At 43.6% G+C, this 19,903-nt stretch overlaps 1 protein-coding gene across 1 annotated transcript in view; it reads right to left on the reverse strand.

The window, feature by feature from the left end:
* Window positions 1-19,903, reverse strand: part of EEA1 (early endosome antigen 1) — a 764,210-nt gene that overhangs the window by 688,655 nt on the left and 55,652 nt on the right. Inside the window, exons 2-3 of the mRNA XM_078674577.1 lie at window positions 8,035-8,127; window positions 825-952 (exon numbers count right to left, since the gene is read on the reverse strand). Of these exons, the coding sequence (XP_078530703.1) occupies window positions 825-952; window positions 8,035-8,127 (221 nt within the window). The remainder of the gene's footprint in view (window positions 1-824; window positions 953-8,034; window positions 8,128-19,903) is intronic.

Genomic DNA, 19,903 nt, shown 5'->3' on the forward strand with positions numbered 1-19,903 from the left:
GTGTGTGTGTCTGTTTGAGTGTGTTTGTGCGTACGTCTGTCTGTCTGTGTGCGCGTGTGTATGTTTAAGGGGGGGTGCGTGTGTGTATATGCAGTGTGTGGATGCCTTGGTTTGTGCGCATGCGTGAGTGACGACGTGCGCGCTCACGAGGTACAATCTCCAGCAGGAGACGCTCGTGACAGTTTGCTGTGCTGTCCACATTCCCCGGAATCCCTGGAAAGTGGCGACATAAGTAGTCTCGCTAGACAGCAAAAAGCTTCGCTTTTTGCTTTCGTCTAGGCGAGACCTAAAAATGGCTAGTTTACGTACAGCACCCAATACTCTCGGGTTGTATTAGCAAGGCAAATACAATGCAGTCTTTGGTCTCTGGTCGACAGTCAAAACACGTTCAAATGAGCAACTAGGCCCCACCAAATGAAGAAAATACCATCGCCACGCCAAAACACGTTTCTGCTCAATGTCTGCCAAACTGGGCAGAGGTAATCCTAGGAGAGACAAACAAAAATGGGAGTCCTAACTCTTTGACAGAGAGCACGACTAAAGTACCAATCCTCCTTATTGCATAGTGAAAGGACGGGGCTACTTAAAGTGGAAGCAGTAAGCAAGGACACAGTTTTATCCTGCTCCAGTTTTTTCTGTAAGAAACAGGTCATCAGACGATGGGCTTGACATTGCTAGATTGGTCGCCATCACGGCTAGTGAAGAAACTGACCTCCAATCAGTATGAAAATTTGAACTAGACACTGCAAGCTATTTATCAGGAGAAACAATATTAAGCCTTGGACATATTGTATTACAAATGCTAAAGTAGTTCACTTTATTACCTTTTTAATGACCTATTCGCTTCACCGTCGTGACCAGGGTCATTGCCGGATTCGTGTGCTGCTTCATAATGTTTAAAAAGTTCTTCAGCGGATCCATGCGAAATCATGCACAGGGGGCAAATGAAGCCCTAATGCAAAACAATCAGAAGAACGGATTAGCCAAAGCACAGCATTTTTACATCACATGCACCTACCTGACAATACTAAAAAAGAAAACAGACAAAAAATTACTGTATATTTAAGAACATGTTCATCAAAAATGCATCGCCAAAGAAGTCTTCACATGGATTGTTTTGATTGCACAAGAATTTCAATGCCAGTAATGCCATAGTCCATAAATTAAGCAAATATTAAAGAAGCACACAGATTGACTAACATTTTCCGATTCAGAAAGGGCAGTTTTGCTCTGACAAACAATGCCCTAATTACTTGGGTTTTCTCAGCCAAACTGAGTAATGTTCCAATCTACATCACTGGGTAAGTGATAACTCGACAGCTATCACTAAATAGAAAGGAAAATACAAAATGAATGTGCATGAAATATCATAAAAAGAGTCCGGTCTAGAGTTCCTCATCCATATACCTGCACTCCCAAAAGAAGCTTTTCGAACCCTTTAGCAACTTTGGTCACATTGGTACGGTTATTCATCAACTGTTTATTAGACTTTGGGACCCTAGCTAGGTTCTCAAGGGTGCAATGCAGTCAGCAGACACTCTCATTATATCGCAGCTCTGATAAAAGCTTCCCTGGTTATGCCAGGGCTCCTATTCGGTCATGGTTTGGATATTTGCAATGTTCTGATTAGGTCACCTCTCTGCTTAAACATGATACTTAATACACAAGTGGTCTATTTGTGTCAAATATTTGAATATTCACAGGCTTTACATATATACCCATTTCTGCGGGCTCTAGAACGGGGCTAATTTCGTGACCATGGTAGGGGTCCGAATAGGACAGTTCTGTCATTAGGCCATTAGTCTGGTTACAACAGGGTTCAGGATAAATCATGGGTCTAAATGAATGGTTTATTTATTTCACTTACTTTAGTTTCTCAGGAAGACTGTTGTGAAAGCCTATAACAGATTTACGTTTAAGCTTTCACTCAATTCCGCAAACCTTTACTGTAAGCAAAGCAAACCCATACTATACGCTCCATTTGACCACATAGTGTAATTCCTGGAGATATCACCGCAGCTCACTGCATCGTAGTCCCTTGTTTGTCATAACTGAGTTTTATCAATTACTTTAGATTTACATTGTACATGTAGATTTGCTCTGCAAGATCTGGTCACAGTGAAAATGTCATGCCTTCATTTGCACCGATGAAAGGATTAACTCGTGAAAATTTTCGTATGAGCAAATCTATTCACATGGCTGAAATGCCTTGCAAATTGGCACAATCACAAACTTAAATGTTTACGGTTATGCCTCAACTCCATCGTATACTGGAAAAGACTGGATATTTACACCTGACAGAGGAAGGAGTAAAAGGTTTTCCAGCGTGGGAAGATATTTCTCTCATTAAAGAATGGGAGTGTAGGGAAAGGAAAAAAAAAAACAAAAAACGGAACAAGTGAACTCGCACTCAGCAGATTTTCACAGGCAAATACTCATATGAAAATAAATTCAAAACATAAGTCTGCTAGGTGTATGACTGGAAACCTGAAGCTGTTACAAGTTCCCATTCCTACTTTTGTTAACTAAGGAATTCCTGAAAGTTGTACATCTGCAACCATGCAAGATTTTTGGAGTGCACTTTTGTGACTTTCTTTAAGAATTGGAACCTTAATATATTATTTTTTAAGAGATGGTCGTAATAGATTTACACGGATTCTCATTCAAACAGGTTTTATTTAATGATGCCTTAGGAAACGGTATTTCAAGTTGTCCTTTAAAATTGAATGATACATTAACAAAACTGTCTAACTTTTGTCCACTTTTTCAAGTTTCTAATATTTTTTTTCAGGTAAATTGTATTTTGAGAGCAAGCAGTTTCAGGATTAGATAGCAACACTGTCTTCCACTTTCGACTGTATTTTTCCACGTCGCAAATATTTCTTGGGTAGATTTTATGTTGAAAGAAAATAATCTTTAATCTTGCTTCCATTTATAGGTCGAGCCTAACGGCAGCTTGTAAGCGCTGCTCGCTCTGTGAGGCATGCTGTATTAGGGTACACACTGGAAGCCCCGCCCACTCATATTTGTCATTGGCTTTTGTCATTGTACTTCTTAAATGCTGGCTTCTGATTCGTAAATAGGCTTGTTAGTTCCTCCTTGGTACCGCCTTGTCTACATTTGTTAACGCCTATAACGACTGGACCTTTTACTTGGCTTGTTACATGGTCTGCATTATAAGTAGGTGAGCACTATTTTGTTTATTTATTTATTGACGCGTTTTATAGACTGGAGACAATGGAGGCAGTTTTTTTTGTATTTGCATGCAGAGCTTGGCGCCCCGCTTCAGGGACACCGCACTCTGTTTAATTTTTTTTAATTAACTTTAATAATGAGCGTGGCACCCGCTTCAGGGATACCATGCGCTTTTGTTTTTTGTTTTTAACTTTTACAATAAGCGCGGTGCCCGCTCTGGGATACCGTACTGAGGTCACAGGACCCAATATGCTGACAGGAGTAGCTGCCGATTCTTTGCTGCCCAATCCCTCAGCCAGTCCACGCTCTCCTCCTATATTGCCAGCCTCCCTCCTTCGCATGAGGGGGTGGGGCTTAGATGGTGCTGCAGTGTCCTGTGCTCACTGACCCCGAGAACAACGTCATGTGCCCCTTCCTGGGTGACATCCTTGTTAGTGAACACTCGCCTGCATATTTTAGAAGCCAGCATTTGTAACACAATATTTTGAGCTATTGGCATTATAAATGACAATTCCTTTTATTTAGGTCTTTTAAAAAAAATAATAATAAATAAAAGGCATTGCCGTTTACAATACCAATAGGTCAAAGTTTCTAAAATGTGAGACCCATTATATTGCAAACGATTGTTCTGAACGAGTTAGCATATAATCAAGAAGCACTCTAAGATTTATAAAAAGGCTCACATTTTCAAGTTTTGCAAACATAGGTACACATTCCTATACACAGTTCTGAACAACCTACCTTGTATAATATAAAATAAGTTTTTACCAGCTGACATTCTTCTTCATTAAAACTATATTGTGCTGCTGTAAACTGGAAGCCAAAGGGTTTGTGCTGCAGGGGGTTGAGACTGCTTGTCCAATGGACAAAGATGAAGGCTTGTTTCCCTGGACTAAAAAAAAAATAAAAAAATAAAATAGGAATTCAGGAATTCCTCACCCCTAGTTCTCTTGGGGTTCTATAACCTACACATACTTGAATGGCCTCCTCTGCCCCCGTAGCCAGTCTATCACACATCTTCAATGAAAAGTATCAGAAGGTCAGAAAGGATGTAAGAGAAAAGAGTTATAGGAACGATTTGTAGCAAAGCTTAGACTTGCCTGCATATTGTCTCATTAAGGTCATGAGTTTTCCCAATGAATAACCAATCGAACCAATCGATGCTGGCTGCATCTGGTCTTGCAACTGAGTTTTCCTTTCATTTCCCCACCCTCCTGAATGCTGACCAACCATATCTGCTACCCAGTTGTCTAGGAGGCCACAGAGGGAGATTAATGAAAAGGAGAATGCTAAAGTGATTCTGGCATTTTACTGACCTCTGCTGGTCGTGTTCTAACAAGAACGTTAAATAGAGGCTGTTGCCAGAAAAATAAAAAAAAGAAAGTCCCTTAGCAGAAAGCAACTCCGCTGATCGTTTTCTATCAAGACAGTTGAATACAGGCAGTTGAACAGAAAAAAAGTCTCTAAGTGGAAGCAGACAAGTCCTTGGGCTGACCTCCAGAGCCCACAAAGTACATACACATAAGTATATACTCAAGTATATTCAAGTGGTCTTGAATGCTCGACCTAAAACTATATAAATTCACTGGAAAAATTAAAGTGTACAGGGACGTTCTAGTTTGGCTCAGGTTTCACTCTTACAAAACCAGTGAAAAACAGCAGTTATAGTTAGCTGAGCTAACTATAACTCGCGCCCCCCTGTAATGCACTGCTTATGACCTCAATTATTACATCACTCGTTACATGGTCAGTGACATTACTGATGACATCACTGACATCCAAAATGACATGATCCAAAGAATCACCGACGCAACCACTCACACCCCCATAGAACCTTTCATACACCCACTCCCACATAGCCATTCACAAACCCATTCACATATCGATACCAGTAGTCACACACCCACTCAGTCATAGATCTACACACACATCCAGTCACTCACCCATACAGCAACTGATCCACCCACTCACTAATACAGCCACTGACATATCCACCCATACAGCCACTCTCACACTGAGTCAGGCACCCATAGAACTACTCACACACCTAGTCACTCACCCATACAATCACACAGCCACTTACCCGTACAGATGCACACATGCCCACTCACTTACTCAGACACCAACACGCACTCACCTATACAGTCACTAACACCAGCACACATTCACCCACACAGCCACTCTCCTATTCACTCACTCACCCATATGGTCACTCATATACTCCATCACTCACCTATAGTGCCCAGTTACTCACCCATATACTACGGACACACCCACTTACCCACACAGCCATACACAAACTCATTCACCCATACAGCTACTGACCGACTCATCCATACAAGCAGTCACACATATACTCACCCACACAGGCACTCAGACAACTATACAGGTACTCAGTCAACGAAACACTCACCAATACAGCTACTCACATACCCACTCACACACCCATTCAGCCACTTAGACACAAACTGACAGACTCATACAGGCATCCACACAACCAGACACTCACCCATACATTCACGGAGACACCTACTCCCTCGCATATACAGTCAGTCACACACCCACTGAATCATCCATACAGTCACTCATACACCCTCTCTAAATGATACAATTTAATTTCCTCCATACAACATGCCTTACACCAGTCAGACTGTGGAGGATTAACAAGTTATCATCCCCCTTATGCTCAGTGATTCAACAATATTGAGGGTAAATATTCAACAGCTTTACTCGTGTGCTGGGCACAACGGTAGACCCATCTCCCCAGGGTTGCCTTGGTGAGAACAATCAATGATTTGGGGGAAACTTGTGGTAACTGAACCTTACTGGGAATTGGCCCAGTACTCGCTAAGATAGAACTCGCAAAGCACTAGAGCTCACCAATGGTCCCACCTCTGTCAGCGTGGAAGATTGTCTCTTCAAGTCTAGCACACGAGTCCATGGCAATCTACAGAGCCAGGAGATGTCTGCGGAAGCATGCAAGGGTGTGGGGGGAAATGGTAGGAATACTATAGACGTTAAGGTGTTTAGATGGGGGTTTGTACAAGCTATTTACCTTATCTGTTTTGGAAATGTTGGTGTGTGCTTGTTTAAAACCAATAAGATTTGTTTATTTTAAAAAAAACAACGAGTTATAAAAGTTGCCAAACATAAGCTTGTACCTGGCTAATAAAATGCTGTTCCCTTCTCAAATAAAATATATGGTGGTGATCTAATATCAGTACTTTATCCTTCAAATAAGATTTCATTCTTGGATACCCATACTTTCAGAAAACAGTTACCCCATGCTTTAGATATCCAAGTCAAAGTAACACATCCTGCCATCTTAACAGGAACCCTTAGAGCCTTTTCCACAAACACAGAAAGCTGCTGCACATCAGGATTCAAGTTTTGTGAAGAAATACTCAATAAAACTAACATTATTTGCTGTAATAACACAAAGTGTCAGGACGCAATGGCTTGCGACCTTTGGGTGAGGTCCATTTCTCCTCTATGTTATTTGAACTTGACATAGTGTGGCCCAGATGGTGGTTCACATCAGATAATTTACTACTGCTGAGTTCCGCATCAGTGTACAGATTCTCTTTGTCCCATCACTGATACCATACTTCCAAGTCCTGTCATGAGGGAAGCCAGACTTAACTTGGTATACCACGATTTCCTATTTTGTCTACTGTTCATAGTCTTCTGATATTTTAAAATGAGTCCGTTTGTTTGTGAAGATGGGAGATTACATAAGGAAAGAACAAGTTCACCCTCGGGTACCACGGGAGCTCCTAGGCAGTGCATTCTATCCATCAGTAGTAATGGTCATGTTGCCAGATTTCAATCTAAATCAGCAAATTGCAGAGCAATGCTGAAAGGATGTGACTTTTGTTGGCCTTCTGAAACTTTACCAAAGCTAACACAGACTTGTCACTTTTTTTTATAAATAATCACAATTTTTTCCTGCAGTCATAGTTTCAGCGTTCACAGCTACCATAAATTCTGCCTCTGTTTATTCAGATTTGTATTTATTGAGTGATTTAACAAGGGCATAAAAGCCCATTCTACTTAGGCTGCTTCCAACTACACAAAGCAGGTGAGCTTACCATTTCTATAGGCTACCTCCAAAGTGCGAGGAAAGGGACTAGAAAAACTGGATAGCTGTGTGGAAGTAGACCAATTTTAGTTAGCCGTCTTTTGATCCTATTTTCAGGTGCAGGGTTAAAAGGAAGGATGGTATGGAATATGCAGGAGCATTCTTTCTGGCAAGGATCTGGTCTGCCAGACAGTAATCCACCATAATCTTGGATCTCTAAGAATTTGCGTGTTATACGTGTGCCTCTATGGTTAAAATAATACTCCTGCTCTTCATAATAAAGCTTCTTCAGTTCTACTTACATCTCTGTCCCTTCCACCACCTTTCTGTTTCCTAGGAACACAGGCTTTCACTGTACCTCACCACTACTGATCCTCCCTAATAGGTCAGGTTGCCTCAGTTCAACCACACTTAGGCAGGATGCTGCATGACTTTACCACCATCATCATGGGAAAGTTTGCAAGAGGTAGAGAAACTACTATAAAAATTAGAAACAAGGGCAAACACTTTAAATTCATGGGGAATTACCTGGCAATACTACTACTGGTTTGCCTTAAGGGAACATCAGCCAACCTGGGGCAAGGCCTGTCAGGAGAAATGCATAAACCAGAAGGAAGTTAACTGGGAATATTGAACCTCACTATCGAAACATATTTTTTCAAATATGCAAACACACTTTAAACAGTAGACATTTCCAGGAGTATTTTACCAGTGCAGACGCAAATGCCAAGACAGTACAAAACTAAACTCTAAATTACCTCAGAAGATCCATCATTGTTCACTTCCGCCACATTTCCTGGCGTGGCAGTTGAATCTAAATCAGAGCTCTGTGATCCTGATCTTCCTGGAGTCTGAAACACAAAAAGAAAACTACATTTGTATTTGATTACCTGGAAGTGAGTGAGTGAGTGAGTGAGTGAGTGAGTGAGTGAGTGAGTGAGTGAGTGAGTGAGTGAGTGTGTGTGTGTGTGTGTGTGTGTGTGTGTGTGTGTGTGTGTGTGTGTGTGTGTGTAGAGGTTTAGATTCAACTTATATTGTTATTGCTGCAGCCCATAGCAAAAAAAAGTTAAGACTCAGAAGGTACACTTTACAACGGACATTGCGGAATGAAAAATATTTTGCAGCACTTGTGTGCGAGTGCTGTGATCTACCTTGAGACTTTAAAGAACCACAAAATGGACAATTCTTCTCTTCCACGGCTACTTGATCTGTGAGCATGAGAAAACAGCAGTGCAGTTACCTTCTCATTGCTCCATGTTATTTCTGCTGTCCTTAATGCTACCTCTGCCTATTCTTATAGCGGTCTGCAACATGCCAACAGCCCACAGTGTACCTCCAGCTGCCTAAACAATGGAAACAGGGCGGCCAAGGCGGTTCCTCCATTTCTTCCCCTAAAGAAGTCAGGCGGAAGGAAGTCAGGCAACTAAGAGGAATTGTGGAGCTTAAAAGCAATTGAGGGCCCTTGAAAGAAAAAAAAAAAACACATAAGAGAAACAAGATGTGTGGCTGTTTTTTGGATATATAGGCGAGAGGAGAACCGTATTGAGACTGGAAGCACAGTTGAGAGGATAGTGGACGAAGAGATGTGAGAAGTACAGTGTGGTGGAGGGCTTAACGGATCCGAGGACCCAGGAGAAGAGGGAACTATAAGATCACTTGGAGGAGGGAAAGAAAGAATACAGAGCATGCAGAAGAACAGGAAAATAGTCTGGGAGAGGTTAGACCCGGCATCTTTGGCATGACTCTCCCCCTGACTTATTACCTTCAACTCTCCTGTTTTGCGGATTGTTCTTGCTGGCTTTAGGACTGCGCACTTAAGCACTGCAAACCAGTGCCAAAGTGCTTATGCCCGCTCCTTTAAACATGGTAGAATTGGCTTACACCCATATTCAGTTTACTTACAAATCCCTAGCAAAGTGGTACTACATGCACCCGGGGCCTGTAAATTAAATGCTACTAGTGGGCATGCAGCTCCGATTGTGCCATCAATTTAAGTAGCCCTTTAAACCTGTTTTAGACGTGCCATTACAGCCGGTGTGTGCAGTTTTTAAACTGCCATTTTCACTTGGCAAAGTAAACCTCTTAAATATATAGAAGTCACTTTAAGGAAGCCCCTGAACTGCCCACAGGGCAGGGTGCAGTCTATTTAGAAAGTAGAACATGTACTTTTACGTTTTACATACCCCGTTAGCGAAAAGCTCCAACATTTCCCACTACTGCAAGGTCTGTCTCTCCCACAGGATACCACTGGGGGTAACCTTATTACATTTAACAAGCTGAAACTTCTGAATGGAAGCCCTCTTTAAATGTGGAGTTGGATTTTTAGTCTAAATTCTGAAAATGCCACTTTTAGAAAGTTCAACACACCGTGTTAGGGCAACACAGTAAACTCCCAGGAGACTGGGTTTGAACGTAAACACACAACAGAATCCTCTTAAGGAGGAAATGTATGCTTAGTAATTTGTTTAAGGGAAAGCAGTATAGAATATATCTGCTCTTCTTATTACCATATAAAATGAATTGCAATTCAACAATATGTTGTATCAGATATGCAGCGGACTATATGTACAAATATCAAATACAATTTATTAATTACCAATGGATATCAAGCACAAAAGGGGAAACAATTATAAAGAGTTCAAAAACACAAAAAATAAATAAGTTGCACTCTCCCGTTATAACACACAGATAATAAAGTTCAGATAGTAATCCAAGGTATCACAGGGAACACCCAATAATAAAGACCGCCTTATAAAAAGAAATAAGTTCTTTAAAGCTAGGTATTGGCAGCTCCTTATAATTAAGTAATTGTGGTGATCACAGTGTTGATCGACCATCCTTCGGACAAAATGTTGGATTATTTCCAATTATGCAGACCCTGGTCAAGTAATGACATCTTAAACATAATGATTTATATTAAAAACGCAAATAACCTCTACAATACAATAAACGAGGAAAAGATAATTAAGTACGACACTAGTGAAACCATGATGTGGACCAAGAGAACACAGTGCAGACAGAGCAAGACCAGATCAGTGCAACAATCATCCAAAACAAATGAAACTCGTGTTAGGAAACCAGCACCTAACATCCCCAAAGCAATACACTACTCACAACGAATGCAGGTGTCAAACTAATAGAAGTCAATGGATCCAAAAGATATTGCTCACAATAGATATACTATTAGAGAGAATCTTAGGAAGAATTCATTCGAAATCTTATAATCCAGGCTAAAGTATTGGAAAAGGAAACTACCTTTAGCTTTCATAAAAGCACCAAGAGAATACTCACATGGAATATTGAGTAAATCCGGGAACTGGAATAAGAAGCTGACATGTCACTAGAAGTCCTAAAAACCACTGAATTAAAGAAAATTAAATATTGAAGTAGAGACGTACATAGCGATGCACGGCTGCAACCCTGTGCCGAGGATTGTTCTCACCAGCACATCCACCTTGGCAAAGCGGGTATCAGGGACCCTGTTGGGCTGATCTGGATAATGTATAGAACCTTGGTGAAAGCTATCATTTTAAACATTGCCGCCTTCCCAAGCAGCGAAAGAGGCAGTGTATACCAGTGTTTCACGTCTCACTCTAGCCCTGTATAATGGGCGGCAAGTTTGCCTCATAATGCAAATCATCATCTATGGATATCCAAATCCCCAGGAACTTAAAACGGATGAGTCTCCACCCGCAGCTGCAAAGGCACCGCTGTGTCTAGCCTCCATCCACCGCCCTCCCACCGGAAACAACAGGGACTTTACACAATTTATAGTAAAGGCGGTACATCAACCGAAGACCTGGAATATATCCCGCAACCCGTTTAGAATCTGGGGGGGGGTTTGTCACATACAGCAGTATGTTGTCTGCACATAGTGATATATGCTCTTCCCATCTCATGCCGCAAGGCCATCTCCATATACAAGATGTCTCTGCTATATGCTCACTACCTCTCACCATCTCCCCAGGTGCCACTTCTATTTCTCGAACGTGCATCTTGGCCTGTTTCCTGCTACCTATCCATGCCAGCAAGTTTATCTTCTTGTCCCCTGCTTTTGTAAATAAATTTCGGCCTAGCCAGAAATGCAGTCTTTACCTCCTGCCTGGTTACCATTTGGTATTCTGCCCTCTTCCGTTCTTTATCTGCTTTCAAACGGGGTATAAGGGAGGCAGCATACTCCCCCTCTAGCTGTGACAGTTCATGCTCTAAAGTGGCCAGCCTATGGAGTTGATCCCTCCGGTCCCCTATCTCCCCAGTGATTATTACTCCCCTGATCATGGCCTTTGTACGCTTCCCACAGTGTGACCAGGCTCCGAACTGTTCCCTTATTCTCCTCAAAGTAGAGTTCAGTGGCTCTATCTAGTCTTTGGACCTCCTGTCTATTCACTAGGCATCAGGTTTCCATCCTCCATTCCCTGTGTGTCTGTTTCCCAATATTGGACATTGTGATGCTCAGGGTTGAGTGGTCGCCGATTCCTCAGGCTAGATATCTAGCCTCTGTCAACCTAGCTCAAGTGGTCCCAAGTGTAAAATAATAATGAACCCTAGATTGCATGTTGAGTGCATTTGAGTGGTAGGAGTATCCCCTCTCGGGTCGGTGTATAGCCGTCCAGACATCATTTAATACCTGAGCCTTAACAAACATTCCCAGCTTGCCCCGGGTCGCTGCTCCCTCCCTTTTGTGCTCATCCTGTGCAAGTGTGTATCCATCACTAGATTAAAGTCCCCGCCTATAAATGTGAGTGCTGTGGAGGCCCCTGTCAAAATATAACCTAGTTTATGGAGCGTTGAGGATTGGATCCCAGGTGGAGCATACACATCAGCCAACAGCATGGTCTCACCGTCACCTTCACCCAACACTGCCACATGGCACCCATTAGTTTCCGTCCACGTCCGGGATGTGCGGAACAGTAGAGTTCTCTTAAGGAGATTCATCACTCCTCGTGATCCCGAGGTGTAATGTGCATGGCATACAGACTTGTATTTGCCTTGACCCAGGCTGCAGTGTTGGCCTAGTTAGGTGTGTTTTCTGCTGGTACACTATGTCCGACTTGAATCTATTAATCACCTTAGTGACCAGGACCCTCTTTACCTTACTACCAAATCTGCTGAAGTTCCAAGTTAACAACATCACCGCCTAAAGTCGCGTCCTGATAGCCCAGTACCTTTATCCCCCCTGCTCGTGCCCGTACCCCTGATGTGTAGATTGGATCATCCCATTGGTGTATCAGGTTCCTGCTGTGCTGTATCCTACCTCTATATATATCTACTCCCACCCTACCTTACCATGCTGTGATCCTAAAACTGACCACCGCCCCAATTCACAGTAGAGGGGGTCGGTGGCAGCATCCTCCCGCGCTCGTTGTTGGCACAGGTGATCCCGCTAAGTTGCTGCTGACTCTGGGCGCAATTTTAACTTTACCTGGATAACACTGATTTTACAAGTGTCTGGGCATATTTTAGCGGTGCATTTGATTTTTATTCCTAACATTGTACTGTGCTCTCTAGCGCTCAGACCTACCTGTGAGGGCTTGCCTGGACTCGGTGACCCGACCTACCCGCCCCGGTCCGACGCGGTAATTAGTACCGTTGTGCGGAGGGCGTGGTATGCAGAGTCAGGCACTTCCGGGTGGGAGAGTTAGCGTTCTAGCCTGCAGGGGAGGATCGAGCATAAATACCGCTTGGTCCGGCGGCAGCGCTGCAAGCAGAGGGGGTCGGTGGCAGCTTCCTCCCGCGCTCGTTGGTGGCACAGGTGATCCCGCTAAGTTGCTGCTGACTTTGGGCGCAATTTTAACTTTACCTGGATAACACTGATTTTACAAGTGTCTGGGCATATTTTAGCGGTGCATTTGATTTTTATTCCTAACATTGTACTGTGCTCTCTAGCGCTCAGACCTACCTGTGAAGGCTTGCCTGGACTCGGTGATCCGACCTACCCGCCCCGGTCCGACGCTGTAATTAGTACCGTTGTGCGGAGGGCGTGGCAGGCAGAGTCAGGCACTTCCGGGTGGGAGAGTTAGCGTTCTAGCCTGCAGGGGAGGATCAAGCATAAATTCCACATGTCCCAGTGTTCGCGCAGCGGGAGACAAGCCCGTCTGCGCCAGTCCGCGGCCGGATGGGGCCTGGGGCCAGGACCCCTGGAGGATTTTCGGCTCCCCTCATCTACTCTCGTCAGGCGCTGCTTGATCTGCGCACTAACATTATGCCGCAATGTAGGCATGGTATTGAACTCAGTGGGGGCGACCTAGCTAGGGCGTGCTGCCACTGTGGACATCTGTTTACTTGTGGGGTACGCCGCAAAGGAACCAACCGAGAGATTAGAGGCGCTCTTATTAACTGTAGGTCTCTTAAGAAACATAGGCTGGAGGTCTCCGACTTACTGCAGGATAGGAAGCTGGATATGTTATTTATCACTGAATCCTGGCTGGACGAGGACTCAGCCCCTGAAATATTGGAGGCTCTGCCCCCCGGTTATGGGATATGTAGGCTGGATAGAGCCAGAGGAAGGGGGTGGGGGGGGCGGGTGGGGGGAGATTGCGGTGATCTATAAGGGTGATTTCAATTGCACCCTGGAGCCGACACCCATTCTGGATGGGGAAGTGGGTGTCTTCTCCATAATGATCAATAATAACTACACTATTAAAGGTCTACTGGTGTATAGACCCCCTGGAGGCAGCACTGAGTTCCTTGCCAGCCTTATACAAAATCTACTTCCTCCGGCCATGCGCTATGATAAATTCCTACTATTAGGGGATTTTAATCTGCACTTTGACGATGCCTCTAATATCCAGGTCCAGGAAGCTCGCCACGATCTACGTACCTTGCATTTAGTATTAAAATCTGAACTACCCACACATCGGCTAGGTCACCTGTTAGATCCTATCTTTTGCAACTGGGAAGCTTTGAAGGTTGATCCTCCGGAACCGTTGATCTGGACGGATCATTTTATAGTGCCATTTAGTTTTGAATGCCCCGGGGGCAATAATTATGAGAAAAGGGGTGGTACCTCCAAAAGACAGAGAAAGTGGGCCAAGTTCTCTCCTGAAAACTTTGCTGCATCTCTGATTCAGGAGGGTACTCCAGAAGGACTCGGTTCTAATATGGATGGGGCTAGTGAAGCTCTGGACCAGCGTATTCAGCGTGCCCTGGATAAAACGGTCCCGTGGTCCAATATGGGACCCGTGCGGCGAACTAAAATCGGCAGCATGGTTCAATGACGAACTTGAAGCGGCTAAGACGGCTTATAAACGCCTTGAAAGAATATGGAGAAAAAACTACTCACCGGCACCCGAGAGGGCGTATAAAGAGGGCTTGAGAGGGTATCATGTCCTGATAAGGAAAATTCGGGCCGCCTATTACACTAAGATTGGTAAGGCAGACTGCTCTGCTAAGGAGCTCTTCCTAGTCTATAAAGAAATATCATCTTTGGCGTCTATAGGAGAACAGGATGTGGTTTCAGTACAATCCTGCAATCAGATAGCTGAATTTTTCCATAAAAAGGTGCATGATATCTACTCTACCTTTCCCGCTGAGGCTAGGACGGGCTCCATAGGCAGGGAGCCATCCGGAGAGGTTTTCTTGGAAGAACACAGTTTGAGTGCATTTTCGGTTCCTGGGGGTGAGCTGTTAATCAAAGTAGCCAGAGGGGTTAAATCTGGCTCCCCACGTGACCCGGCCCCAGCTAAAGTTTTAAGAGGAAATATTGAGGTGTTACTCCCGTATATTAGACACCTTTTAAAGACATCATTTGAATCTGGCAGGGTGCCGATAACTTGGTAACAAGCTGTGGTCCTTCCTCTTAAAAAAAAAATCCCATATCAGTATGTCCCAGCTGAGCAACCTACGACCGATCTCTCTTCTCCCGTTTTTTGCTAAGATAGCTGAAAAGCTAGTCAGTCAATCAGCAACTCTCGGCACACATTGAGGCTCGCAGGCTTTTACATCCCACACAGGCAGGATTTCGAGCCTGCCACTCTACAGAATCTGCGCTCCTATTTTCCACGGAAGACTTGCGCAAACACGTGGATGAGGGTCAGACAGCGGCACTGATTTTCTGGATCTCAGTGCCGCGTTTGACACTGTGCCGCATCACACCCTGCTACAGTGTCTGAGGCAGGGGGGAGTGGCGGGGATGGCATGGAAATGGCTGGAATTCTTCCTCCATGAGCGCAGCTTCTGTGTTGAGCAGGGGCCCCACAGGTCAGAGGCTTTTGACCTGAATCAAGGGGTCCCACAGGGGTCGAGCCTCAGCCCCACCCTTTTTAATCTGTACGTGGCTCCGGTAGCATCTATCGCGGAACAGTATGGGGTGGAGGTTGTAACCTACGCCGACGATACTCAGCTGGTTGTGGCTTTGACGCAGCCGGCAGAGCATGCAGCGGGTAGATTTGCGGCTTGCCTGCAGGATTTGGCTAGCTAGATGGCCAAGAATTGCCTCAGACTTAATGGGGATAAAACTGAGGTGCTCATAGTGGGCAAATCCCCATCGGTCTGGACCTCTGCGTGGTGGCCGCAGGACCTAGGACCCCTGCCAGCTCCTAGGGATCAAGTAAAAAACTTTGGCATGTGGATCGACTCTAAAATCTCGTTCGACTATCATGCTAGGCGTGTGGCAGGCACCTGCTTTGGCATCCTTCGCAGTCTGAGGAAAACACACGACATGCTCCCGATGTCAGCTAGGAGGGCCCTGGTCCATGCCTTGGTTACCTCCAGGCTGGACTATGGGAATGCCCTCTATCTGGGAGCAAGTGTGAGGTGTCTCCAGAGACTGCAGTATATACAGAATGCTGCCGCACGCCCGATACTGATGATCCCTAGGAGAAGTTCTTCCAAACAGGCGCTGGGGGCACTGCATTGGCTGCCTATTAAAGAGCAGATCCAGTTTATGGTCCTGTGTATCAGTCACAAAATTGTTCAGGGAACCGGACCCAGTTTCCTGCACAGCTTGCTAACACCATATGAGCGTACTAGGCTACTGAGGTCGCAGGGTGCCGCTCTGCTACAGGTCCCCAAGATCAGAAGGGCGAGAATGGGAGCAGATCATTCCGCTATTTGGCGGCGCGCAGATGAAATACTCTTCCCCTCAGGCTCCGTATGGAGCCTGTGGAGTCAGCCTTCCGGAGGGAGCTGAAAACTCTGCTGTTTCCGAGGGTTTCGTTTGTTCTGGGTCTTTATTGTTTTCCGCGTTACAATGGTTGCTTGCTTTTTAAAGGACATGTTTAAGTTTTAAATCTTAATACTACCAGATTTGACATTATCTACCCTGGAATACGTAAACATCTAACTGTTTGATGATGGAGTTAGTTGTTTATATTTTTATTCTTTTTTATTATAAAAAGGTTATAGTGCTGTGAATTTTTTAGAAAGGGAATAAGGGGATGTAAATAAACAATGACTGTATATTTCATGAATTACTGATTGGACCCATGGGACACAGTTGAGTAATTATGTAAACCTTGTGAATCTGACTATAAGAAACTCAAGATGAGCTACAGTCAGCACTGTAGATACAGGTGAAATCACCTGACTTTTCCTTCTTAAAAATAAACACTTCAGTGACAACAATAGGTGACATATGGAACCCTACAAAATATGTAACATGTTTTGGAAATCAAATGATGATTTATTGTTTCTTTTTTAAGAAAGGATTGGTTGTTTTTACGGTATCCTAGGATTACCTGATAAATTGTATATAAAATAAAGGTCCTAGTTGCAATTCAAGGAATATCAGTAACATCGTGTAAAGGTCTTAGAATTCTATTGTAAAGGTATTGCAGTAGTGATAATGATATGTAAAGTCATAGTGTATATATTGTGGGCTAAAGGCTGTGTTTTATTTGTGCATTAGGTGACATACAGTTTGTGGAGAAAATCATAGATACTGTCCTGAGGAAGGGGGCCATAACCATTCAAGGCTTCCGAAACGCGTCGACGCATTCACAAAGAGTCAAATTCGGAGTTGCCAACAAACATATTGGTTATAAGGGAAGGAAATCCTTCCCAGTGTTGTCAAACAGGGGGTCCGAATTGACAAGATTAAGACAAATACTATTGTCTTGTCCCATTCTTTCTCCATTTCCACATTAGGTGGTTTTTATTTGTATTTGTATAGTATATGTGTTTATTAATTAGAAACTGCATAACAATTCATATGTTTTTTATTGAAATAAAATGTATATTTTTACATAAATAGTGTTCTTCCTTCTGGTGAGTGTTCCCCGAGTGAAATGTTGAGAGTTGAGTGAGTGATGCAGATGGAGTGTGATAGTTATCTCAGATTCAAACTGAATTCAGAGACCTATCTCCCTCAGGGAAAACATTTTTCTTTACTTGACAGTATACTGGTGCTCGATTTCCCTTTGGGTAACAACGAGCCCCTCTCTTTGGATTACAACTCAGACGTTCATTAGGCAGGGTGGTCCCCGTGTGTGAAGCCAGGGATACATCCTGTTCCTCTAGTGCTGTCCTCTCTCCCTCCACTGTAGCTTCTGGCAGGGCCGGGTTTCTGTCCATCACTTCTCTGATCCTCCCCATCTCTCAGAGGTAGACTCACCCTATATTGTCAGCCACCATCGGAGACAGGGGTGTCACATCCCCTCAACACTCACGGAAGCTCGGGCTCATAGCCAGTTGGCGTACTCGCTGGTCAGCCAGGTGCAGGGATCTTCCTACTCACCTTCAAGGGTTTTGGTTCTTGGATAAGAGGCTCTGGGGCCTCCCTCAGCCGCAGGAGCTCCGCTAGGTGCATCTTACTGCATTGGAATTCAAGCCACAACCCCTCTACCGTTATGCTTTTGATTTGTTTATTACAATTTACTCTATTTTCCTGCTCTGGTGTGCGATTTTTCTTCGTGTTTTCAAGTTATTACTGTTTGAAGTGTTGCACAAATGCTTGACTCATTTCATGAATGCCCTGTGCTAAGCTACCAGAGGGTTGAGCATAGGTTAATTTGGGGTTTGCTTGTGACTTCACCCTGACAAGGATTGTGGTTACAGCTTGAGTATGTTTCACCCCCCCTCAACCAGTAACCCAATTTCTTACAGGAAGCCTTGAAAGAGATCCGACCATTCATGGGAAAGTATCAGAACACACGTGGGAAGGGCCCCCACGGAAAGGAAAAGGAAGAGGATCCTAGGAAAAGGGCCTGGATAACATAGGAAAACGACTTGATTGGAAGACTAAAATGGATTGAAAATAGAGTCCGTTTGCATGGGGAAAAATGAATTACACTCGAAGGTTAAAACTAGACTCTGGCTCTGTTTGCTAATGTGAAGACTTAATTCCAGAACTTTAACTTTTTCAGCAGCCAAAACAGTGCTCGCCAACTGGAAAGATACATCCAAGGCCACGTTCAAAGAATGGATGAACTGGGTAACATTCCTCAGAGGTGCAGACAATACAGCACTTAGATACGCCCTATGGAAGAATCCCAACAGAGAGATGTGGACAACTCTAGACAAGTTTCTTGACCCATACGAACCCCCCTGATAGAAGGAAGGGCAAGACAAAGCAAAGTCAGATCCAACAGAGCACTAGGATGGTCTCCTGCAATACCCGCGCTAACATCTGCATGTTCTATGTTATGTGTAGAAAAACTGGCGAAGAGTACTGACCAGAAGTCACCCCGATGTCTTTGTGTTAAATGTTTATAAACAGTGGGGCAACCGTTCATCAATCAGCATCGCAGTGAAAGACCCCGTCGAAAATGTCAGCAAACTGGTCTTTTATGTTATTTGTGCCTTATATTGTATTATAAAATACCAATAAAAATATTTTTAAAAAACTAAAAAAAACACTAGACTCTGGAAAGCAAACTCCAAAGGAGTGCAACCCGCTTTTGAATACTTCACAATTAAGACTGTATCAGTTTAAGACTATGTGAAAATACAGTAAAAGGTGGTGATGGATACAGAAGTTCCTAAATAACCATCTTTTTTGGCAAACACATGACCCATTAGGATCCAAACATATGTACTGCCAGCTTTTAACTTTGCAAAGGACAGGGCTTTTAAAATAGCAAAAATACAATCCTGGTCCCAAAACAATTTTAGCATGATTACAACTCCTTCTGAAGCCTTTTCTACACCTATTCATCTTAATGTTTGGCTGAGTCTGGTCACTGGGGTGTGATTACACAGCCATGATATTATCGGTTATTTAGGTAGCCCACTAGTATTTAAATAATGGAATAAATATGATAAACCATGACTAAGATGATTGTGTGACACATACTACTGTATTAAAAAAACTGCTAGAAGACAACTTTTTCAAGTTTAACCCTGCAGGATAGGTAAAACGTAGCTTGAGGTAACTAATATGCTGCAGTGAGAGGTTCTCTGTTTGCTATTTTTAAGAGAAGAAACGGCAATTTGTAGGAATGGCATTAAACAGAGCAGGATATCAGCTGGCAATATTGTATTGCTTTTGAAAATGTATGATAGATAACCAGTATGTACTGTACTTGTGTAACATGCTTTTCCTCTGTGAACGTTTGAGTGAATAAGAGTTGTAAATCTGAGGGTGCCCGAATAGCTACTGTTAGACTCCCCATGTGTGTTTTATAGGTCACTGGAAGGCACAGTTTGGGACAATAAAAATTATGCTACAGAACACTTGTCAGACACTTC

This window comes from Lissotriton helveticus, chromosome 1_1 (genome assembly GCF_964261635.1).
Source record: "Lissotriton helveticus chromosome 1_1, aLisHel1.1, whole genome shotgun sequence".
Classification (NCBI taxonomy): domain Eukaryota; kingdom Metazoa; phylum Chordata; class Amphibia; order Caudata; family Salamandridae; genus Lissotriton; species Lissotriton helveticus.